Genomic DNA, 10106 nt, shown 5'->3' on the forward strand with positions numbered 1-10106 from the left:
TCATTTTCTGCTGGGTAATGAGGGCTGACTGATTTACTTGATATACTTTTTGTCTCTTTATCTTCATGGCATGTATGTAATACCAGAACTCAGCATCTCCTTATACCAAAATTCTAATCAGAAGCATTGTCAAAATTTTGTTACTCAGGTCTCTATTTTTCTTGCTCTTAATTTTTTGCTCAGAGTTATAGGAATCATCTTATTGGACACTATGTTAATGTTTTAAAAAACATTTTATTTTATAAGGGAAGTAAGCATAGTAGTATCAGGTATAAAAACTTCAATGCTCATTCTGGTGAGGTGGTGAGGAAGATTTGGAAATATTGGTGTTAATATTTCGAGAAAACACCTTTGACAGAGCTGAAGATACCTTTGCCAGCATTTTAGATCCTTGTTTGGGAACATCAGACCTGGAAGTTTCTGTGGACAAAGCAAAGCAGTATAGATATTTATTAGACATTCTAGTTGAGACAGTAATACCATAGGATTAATGATTTAGAATTCAGAAATTGACATTTATAAAATAAATTATGGGATTTAAAAAATATTCACAAAGATTCTGTTGATTTGATCCTTCTAACACCCCTGTGAAGGAAACAGAATGATATCCTCATTTTTGGATATGAATCTTGATGAAGTCAGAAACCCTGCCTAAGGTCACATTAGTAGAAAGTCATCTCACTTCCATAGGGTCCAGCTTTCTGCCTTTCATGGCATCATTATACCTGCTCTACTCTGATACTTCTCTAATCAGGTGTTTAAAGAATACCTTTCTTTTTCTAGCAGAAGAACCTCCGAAAAGGTAATGAGTTAAACTCACATAGAGAGTACTGATAACTTTCAACTCAACACAGCGAGACTATTTCAGAGTGCTCAGTTGAAAACAGAAGTGCATTAAAACTGCTATTATTTCTCATGACTTCGGGTAAATTTTTAGTTGACTGACTTCATGTGATTTCTTTTGTCGTGTGAAAGGAGACTGTATGGATAATAAAAGTTTCCATTTGGAATTATTGTTCTGTATCACATGGGATTTGGAGAAGGAAATGGCAACCCACTCCAGTACTCTTGCCTGGAAAATCCCATGGACGGAGGAGCCTGGTGGGCTGCAGTCCATGGGGTTGCTAAGAGTTGGACACGACTGAGCAACTTCACTTTCACTTATCACTTCTTCAGGGCGTGGACTCTTAGAGAATATCATATTAAAATTTAACAAAATGAGTATTTTACATGTAAAGACAGAGGTGAATATTTATGTACTTTTATGAAAACTTATGATAGGATGTGACAGGACATGAAAGCACACATGATAGTAAAAGCCCATCTTTTCTTATTTCCACTTCACGCCAGAATTCATGACTATACCTCTTATAGTTACTACATTTGTTTTTTCTAGCAAGGTGATCTTCTATGGTTAAGCAAAAATGTTGTTTAGTCACTAAGTCACGTCTGACTCTTCTGTGATCCCATGGACTGTAACCTGCCAGGCTCATCTGTCCATGGGATTCTCCAGACAAGAATACTGGAATGGATTGGCATTTCCCTCTCCAGGGTATCTTTCTGGCTCAGGGATCGAACCCAGGTCTCCTGTGTCTCCTGCACTGGCAGACAGGTTCTTTACATCTGACCCACCTGGGAAGCCCCTGAAAAGCTAACACAGCTAACAGCAAATTTAAAGCTGTCAGATGTGAAAAGTGAAAGTGTTAGTTGCTCAGCTGTGTCCAGCTCTTTGTGATCCATGGACTGTAGCCTGGTAGGCTCCTCTATTCATGTAATTCTCCAGGCAAAAATACTGGAGTGGGTTGCCATTCCCTTCTCCAGGGGCTCTTCCTGACCCAGGGTTCAAACCTGGGTCTCCTGCATTTCAGGCAGATTCTTTATCATCTGAATCATCAGGGAAGTCCAAGAAAGCCAACACAATAAAGAATAAAAAAAAAACTATGTTTAGGTTTTTAGTGCATGCCCCGTTTGTCAGTCATGTCCGGCTCTTTACAACCCTATGGACTATGGCCCACCAGGCTCTTCTGTCTGTGGGATTTTTTGTTCAGGCAAGAATAGTGGAGTGTGTTACCATTTCCTTCTCCAGTGGATCTTACCAACCCAGGGATTGAATCTGTCTCCTGAGTCTCCTGTATTGGCAGGCAGCTTCTTTACCACTGAGCCACCTGGGAAGCCTCTGTTTAGATTTTTCCTGTGCTATTGTTTTTTAAATTATCTAAAACTTAAAAAGGAAAAAGCCAACATCTGTAGCAAAAAGACAGAAGTATGGATGAAAGAGAAAAATGTACATTCTGAAAAGGAAAGATAAAAATTTTTCTAACATGACTGAGGCATTATGACAAGGCTTCTGAAATTCTCATTGGAGAGGTAAGGGTTAATGTTCTGAAAACTTGGTGGTCTTGTTAAAAATGCAGATTTCTGGGCATCATTACTCCAAGATACTAACTTAGCCAGGCTATAGAGGGTCTGGGAATCTTCAGAGTCAAAAAGGTATTCTGGGTGGTTCCAGTGTTGTAAAGCAGTTTCTAGAAACACACCAAAGACTGCCCAAATCCATATTCACTATTAGAAGACTGGGGGGTGGCTGGTGTACTAGGTTAATAGCATCATTCCCAGAGTGAACAGTGAACTCTTGTGTTTATCAATTAACAGTTCTTTTCACAACAAAACTATAAGGTATCTTTGGTCATTACCCACTAAGGACCTAGTTCTGGGACGCAATGGCAACTATATGGATCCACAGTGTGGAGGGAAGAAAGAATGTAAGATAAAAGAAAGAAGATATGTTTTTGAACCCTAAAAGCTCTCCATTTGTTGGCTGTATAACCTCTGATAGTTATTTACCTCCATTTCTCATTTGTAAATTAGGGTTCTAAGACTTGCAGAGGGAATACTATATAGTGTAGGAGATATAAACAAGTTTTATTTCATTCATCAGGTGTTTTGAAATTACATCATAAAATCTGAAAGTCAGGATTTTTCACACAAAACTGTCTCTACTTTCTTCTGAAAAATGCTAAGACCTGAATTAGAAGGCCTGGCAACAAGCCAGCATGCCAATGACTGGACATGAGTAACAGCTCCTTTCTTCAGATGGGGCATGCCATGGACCCCTGCTCAAATACTGCTCTTGTTTGTCACCTACTTAGCTCCTGTGATCATTTGAGTATGTCAGCTATGGTCATGCTGAATGAGCTCAGGCTTTGAAGTCTGGCAGATCTGTATTTGAACCCCAGCGCTGTAGCTTACTAGCTTGGGGTGGCCTTGAATAAGTTATTCTCACTTTTTCTTTAGTAAAATGAAGATAGCTGATACCTAATCAATGTTAGTTCCATTACCTATTACCTCTTTGGTTTAAGAATTGCATAGTAAACTGCAAGTGGAAATAATATCTTAATATTTATATATAATATTTGTATTTTAATATATAGCAATCTCATATTGATAACGTGCATCAAAACTGCAAAGGAGAAGTAATGTACTCATTCTAGAAGTAATGTTAGAAGCATAACATATTTTATACCTGAAATGACTTCTTTTGAGGGATTCATACTGTGAAGAATATTCTTGTTTCCTTCAAAAATGGTGATAAACTGCAAGACAAAGCAAAGTACTGATTCAACCTTTTGTTAGATACTACATACTAGAGATACCTAGAAATCCTCAAGAGATGTAGCATAATCATTATAGCATTTTATATGACTTCTGTGTTCTGCAGTAACAATTAGTATCTGAGACTCATACATTTTGCCAATTATATGGCTAGGATTGACCCTTATCATAGATATGAACCAAGCTTGACTACCAAATAATTGAAGGCTCAGGTATCATAACAGACAAAAAAAAAAATGTCAGCTGTGTCTCTCCCTCCTCCTCTTTGGGATAAACTGCAATGAGTAGTAAGTTATAGATTATTTTCTGATAATAAAGATAAGAGAAGGAAATAGATGTTTACTACATAACTCTTCCTTTTATGGAAATCTTAGCTGTTTCCAAAGAGAAGTCAAGTGGCTGTGTGGATCTAGAACAGGGAACATGGCTCAGATACTAGCTTTATTCCATAGGACTTTATCATGTCTTTGAATGCAAAAGAAGCAATTTCCCCAGAAAGGCATGAAATAGCCTGGGACAGGTAGCAAGATTTCACTGTAGCTATTCTAGAATGCTAGTAATTTAAAAAGGAAATAAGTCAATGAAGTAAGGCTAAATATATGCACCACAAAATGCCATGTGTATAGATTATGAAAAGACCACCAGATATTAATGAGTTCTACCACAGTTCCTCCAAGAGGATTTGAGGCAGAGTTTGAGATATTTTGAACAAGATACTTGAAGAATGAAATGGAGCAGAGACTGTGTAAAGAACATATTCTCAGCATTGGCTGCACAGTAGAATTATCTATGAAATCTTTTTTTTTTTTTTTTAAATATGAATCCCTGGGCCCATAACACCATGGAATTGAAGTCCCTGAAGGTGGGGAAGATATTGATACTAAAGAAAAACACATGACTCTATTGTGTGAGAATCAGAGTTGATAATACCTATTCTATAAGAAGGAAGCTGATGGTGCCATGTGTCTCAGATGAATAAATATACTTAAGTTCTGCTAAGAACTTCCAGCATTACATGAGATTCAAGAATATTTGCTGCTACTTCATGGAACATTGTTAAAATAACCTTATTAATAAAAATTTATAGGTTCTTTTTAAAAAAAATTCTTGTAGTTGTTTTACAATGTTGTGTTAGATTTTGCTATGTAGCTAAGAGAATCAGCTGTGCCTGGATCCCCTCTTCTTTGGACTTTTCCCCATTTAGGTCACCAGAGAACACTGAGTTCCCTGTGCTATACAGCAGGTGCTCATTAGTTATCTGTTTTGTACATGGCAGTGTATGTACGGCAGTCCAAATCTCCCAACTCATCTCAACCCTCACTTCCCCACCACCCTTGGTAACCATAAATCTGTTCTCTACATCTGTGTCTCTATTTCTGCTCTGCAGATAAGTTCATCTGTACCATTCTTCTAGATTCCACATGTAAGTGACATTATACAATATTTGTTTTTCTCTCAGATTTACTTCACTCTGTATGACAATCTCTAGGTCTATCCATGTCTCTACAAATGACCCAGTTCCATTCCTTTAGATGGCTGAGTAATATTCCATTGTATGTATGTTCTACATTGTCTTCGTCCATCTCTCTGTGACATTTAGGTTAATTCCATGTCACATCTATTTTAAACAGTGCTGCAAGGAACATTGGGATGCATGTGTCTTCTGATCATGGCCATTCTGACTGGTGTGAGGTGATATCTCATGGATTTGATTTGCATTTCTCTAATAATTAGTGATGTTGAGCATCTTTTCATGTGTTTGTTGGCCATCTGTATGTCTTCTTTGGAGAAATGTCTATTTATGTCTTCTGTCAATTTTTTGGTTGCATTATTTCTTTGATATTGAGCTACATTAACTGTTTGTATATTTAGGAGGTTAATCCTTTGTCAATTGCTTTGCAAATATTTTCTTCCATTCTGAGGGTTGTTTTTTGTCTTACTTATGGTTTCCTTTGCTGTGCAAAAGCTTTTAAATTTAGTTGGGTCCTATTTGATCTTTTTGACTCACCTCCTAGAATAAAGAAAATGAAAACAAAAATAAACCAATGAAGCCTGATTAAATTTAATATCACTTAAAGTTTTTATTTGAAAATTTAAAAATCTTGCCTATGTTGGAGTTGGCATCTTTTCCCTTTGCCTTAAAGTTATAGACACTGTCTTAGTTCTTTGTATGTTGAGTAATATTGTATTGTATCCTGACCTTTTTGAACAATTTCTATGATTCTAAGAACTGTTAAAATCCTCTGTAGAGGGTTGATTTTTTTTTTAAAGTAGTTAATTAACCCGTTAAAGTTCAGAACACACATCCTACCCTGCCTTCTGTGACAGTGGTTCCAATGTAAATTTAGTTTTCAGAGTCTTGGCAGTATTTTTTAGTGTGTATCTCTATTAAGACTGTAGTTCAGTTTCTATAGCCTTTTGTCTATAGAACATCAAGTCAGTTCCTTGCACGCACATCTCAGGAGACACTTTATAAAAACAGATTTGGAGGGGTTCCTTTTTCATGTCCCTCTTCTCTTTGATTTCAGTGTCTCTGATTCTCAACAGTCCCCTATTCTGATTCTATGTTCAGAATGCTATGGCTCTAGCCTTCTTGGGTGCCGTCTCACACATCCCATGACGGTATTGATGTCCAGGGTAAAGTAGCAAAAGAAGGCAGAGAAAAACGTAGCAGGTTTCCCCCTAGTGTTCTTCATGTTACTGGAGACTAATTCCTCTGGTCAGAGAGAAGGATTTTCTCTCAGTCTTAAGTGCCTCACAGCTTCGTTGCCACTGTTGTACAGGTTCATGGCTAAAACCTGCCTTGAGAGAGGGCAGAAGAGGGGAAATGGTGGTGAAAAGTGAGCCTCCCTACTTTCCACTTCATAGGTACTTCTTCCTAATTGTCGTAAGAGAGCCATGGTTTCTCTTGGAGCTTTCTTTATTTTATCCATTCCTTCTATGTAATTACAGGATTTTAACTGCCCTGGGTCTATGCTAGGAGATATGAGAGGAAAAAACCCACGAAACTCATAAGGGTTTTGGAGTTCTGATTTCCTGCCCCAAGCTACTCAATCAGTTGCTTTTCATGGCCCTTGGTAATTGTCTAGAGAGTTTAATCAGTGAGAGGCACAACTGGAATGTGCTTTACTTTACCTTTCTCAGAACTGGGCTGAATAAAAACTGTAAGCACAATTTTACCATGGAAAAACAGTTAAGTGAAGAAAAAGGACAGGAGCCAAAAGTGTGCAGATTAGCCAGCAGTTCAGATTGGCACAAGGAATAGCCTGTTAATCAGGTCCTTAGACTAGAGATTGTCTCCATTTTAGTGACATTTGATATTACTTGGAAAACATGGCCTAAGTGAAGCCTGAGGTTGTCAAACAGATATTTTAGTTTAAAAATGAAGATTAGGTTGAGTGAGGAACTAACCCAACATCTTTAGAGATGTGGTAAAGGTTATCTTAAGTATGAGTTGTAAGATTTGACTCTGAAAATTACTCTGGTAATAAGAAGTGACTGGATAATCAATGGATTGGGTGTCATGGAGTTAGGGAGATTTGCTTAAAAATAGGATGAAATTGAGCCAAGAAACAACCACAACATAAGAGGATTTGTAGCTTGGGGACTCATTGAAAACTTTCTAAAGACGATTAGGAAGGAGGACACTTTCTGAGTTTACAGTGGAGCCTAGCTGGCTGGGTCTTTCGGAAAACTGTCTTCAGGCAGTCAGTCCTTAGCAATGCAGATAAATAAATGGAATCAGCATTTATTTCTTATAACCTGCTCTCTTCCATTTTTGAAGCTTCTGTTTTTTCCCTCCCTCCACCAAATCCCTCACTTGGGTCTACTTGCCTTCAGTTCAGTTCAGTCGCTCAGTCGTGTCTGACTCTTTGCAACCCCATGAATCGCAGCACACCAGGCCTCCTTGTCCATCACCAACTCCCGGAGTTCACTCAGACTCACGTCCATCGAGTCAGTGATGCCATCCAGCCATCTCATCCTCTGTCATCCCCTTCTCCTCCTGCCCCCCAATGCCTCCCAGCATCAGAGTCTTTTCCAATGAGTCAGCTCTTTGCATGAGGTGGCCAAAGTACTGGAGTTTCAGCTTTAGCATCATTCCTTCCAAAGAAATCCCAGGGCTGATCTCCTTCAGAATGGACTGGTTGGATCTCCTTGTAGTCCAAGGGACTCTCAAGAGTCTTCTCCAATACCACAGTTCAAAATCATCAGTTCTTCGGCACTCAGCCTTCTTCACAGTCCAACTCTCACATCCATACGTGACTACTGGAAAAACCATAGCCTTGACTAGATGGACCTTTGTTGGCAAAGTAATGTCTCTGCTTTTGAATATGCTATCTAGGTTGGTCACAACTTTCCTTCCAAGGAGTAAGCGTCTTTTAATTTCATGGCTGCAGTCACTATCTGCACTAAAGGGCCAAATGACCCATTCCTTCTCAGATTTCCTCTAGTGACTGCAGTAACAGAGTTAAGGAATGGAATTGTTTTCAGGTGCTAAGGAGGAATAGTGGCTTATCCTGTGCACTTAAGCAAGGAATGATAGCTTAACCCTAAGGTGAGAATTGACAGATTTCTTGGGTACCATGGACAAGTCTTAGCCTGGAGGAGAGATTTGAGCATGAAGAAATTGCAAATAGGGGAATACTTCCTGATGCCCCTCAAACAGCACCACATGGTTATTGATTAAAACAGAATATACTCAAATGGCCTCATATATTCTAATTATAAGGTATAGAAAAAATACTTACCTTAACACTGTTTGAATTTTCTGGCTTTTGTTCCTGAGAACTTGCTGTGGAGAAGAAGAAAAAAACAGGAAAAAAATAGTATTCTTTCTGAGGCACAAATAACATTGACACAAACCTGATCTTATTGTTTTTCACTGAAAAGTCATAGAATTAGGCTAATATAAGCGCTTGTTTCAGTGCACAGACAATGTGAATAAAACTGAAATAGGTGAGATCCCTAGATGTATGTGGCATATTTTAGCCTTTCTTTTAGGAATTATGAAAGATGAAGTGTGATGTCATAGGAAAGACAGGTTCTATAACTTAATAACTATAAATCTAAGAATGACCACTCAATCCCTATGTGCCTCTTTATTATTTATTTTGCATGTAAAATAAGAAATTGCCCTATATGTGATTCCTAAGGGCCTTTCCAGCTTTAGCACTCTTTGATTCTACATAGCTAATTAAAAGCAGACAATTGGAACAAAGAGCTAGTCTTATGAAATATTCTGAGTGAGAATCAGGAGAATTTTGAGACAATACCAAGAGGAAACCTGGTGGAGTTGCTGCACAACTAAAAGTTGCCTAAATTTCAGGGGAAGTCGACACCAGTAAAAAAAATCAACCCAAGGAGGGTAGAAATGATACTAGGAGATACGTTTCACAAAGACCCATCACTAAGAAGGCAGTTCACCTGCTGGGGCATCAGAAAACCTGAGTTTAAGTCTTAGCTTTACTACTTAGAGCTGTGAGGATATTGTTGAATTTAATCTGACTTCTCTCCCAGTTTCCTCCCCTTTGTAGACTGTGAATGAGACTATTTTCCTGTCTCTGTCTGAAGAAGACTTAATGGGATATCTCATGTATAAAAAACTATGCATTTTATAGACATGTACTCATCAAGAGTCAATACATGTTTGTTAGGATCAATTTAGGTTCTGGAAAAACAAAACAGTAGCAAGACCTCAGTTAACTCAAGAGAAGAGCTAATTATCTGACTTACCTGACAAGGTTGGCAAAATTTCATTGTTGGTTAATAATATTTCTAAAGTCCCTAACTCTATATTGCACATAATTGAACTTACATTTAAATGACTGAGGACATTTGGATTTACTACCATGGCTGTCATTCCAAACACAGGTTTTTATGTTTCTAGGTTAGGTGACTATCAACTTTCCAGGATGTACTAGGAATTTGTTTTGATGAAAAGTCACAGAAAAATTCCTGCTAGTTTAGGATCCTAGGATATTCAGATTCAAGTTATTTGAGATTTTCTTCTATATTCTCTATAAAACTATAAACTAAAATTAGGAATATTTTATAGTGTATATAAAACTATAAACTAAAATGTTCAACCTTAATCTTGTCATTCAACTCAAGATTTAAATATCCTACGGCTTATGTGACATCTCAACTTAAATATCTAATATCTTAACATATTCAAAACAGAATTCTTGTGCACTCTCTTTAGTTATTCCCATAGTCTCCCTTATTTACTGCTTCCACCTACTATAAGCTTGTTTTAGACCCTTTGGGATATAGATTTGATCTTCATTGAGCTTATATTCTAGAAGGAGATAGTGAAAAAAAAAATGAAGTCTGTCATACAGTAATAAGAGCTAGGGAGAAAAAAAAGCAAAGAGGCGGAATATGCACTGCCATCTTGACAATGAATCAAATCCCTTATGATTATACAGTGGAAGTGAGAAATAGATTTAAGGGACTAGATCTGATAGATAGAGTGCCTGATGAACTATGGACTA

At 37.7% G+C, this 10106-nt stretch overlaps 1 protein-coding gene across 1 annotated transcript in view; it reads right to left on the bottom strand.

Annotated features, from left to right (window-relative positions):
* Nucleotides 1-280: 280 nt before the first annotated feature.
* The window catches only part of FSIP2 (fibrous sheath interacting protein 2), a 149008-nt gene continuing 139182 nt past the window's right edge, over nucleotides 281-10106 (bottom strand). Inside the window, exons 21-23 of the mRNA XM_010859740.1 lie at nucleotides 8361-8404; nucleotides 3524-3593; nucleotides 281-420 (exon numbers count right to left, since the gene is read on the bottom strand). Of these exons, the coding sequence (XP_010858042.1) occupies nucleotides 281-420; nucleotides 3524-3593; nucleotides 8361-8404 (254 nt within the window). The remainder of the gene's footprint in view (nucleotides 421-3523; nucleotides 3594-8360; nucleotides 8405-10106) is intronic.

This window comes from Bison bison, unplaced genomic scaffold, assembly GCF_000754665.1.
Source record: "Bison bison bison isolate TAMUID 2011002044 unplaced genomic scaffold, Bison_UMD1.0 scf7180017864459, whole genome shotgun sequence".
NCBI classification, from domain to species: Eukaryota; Metazoa; Chordata; class Mammalia; order Artiodactyla; family Bovidae; genus Bison; species Bison bison.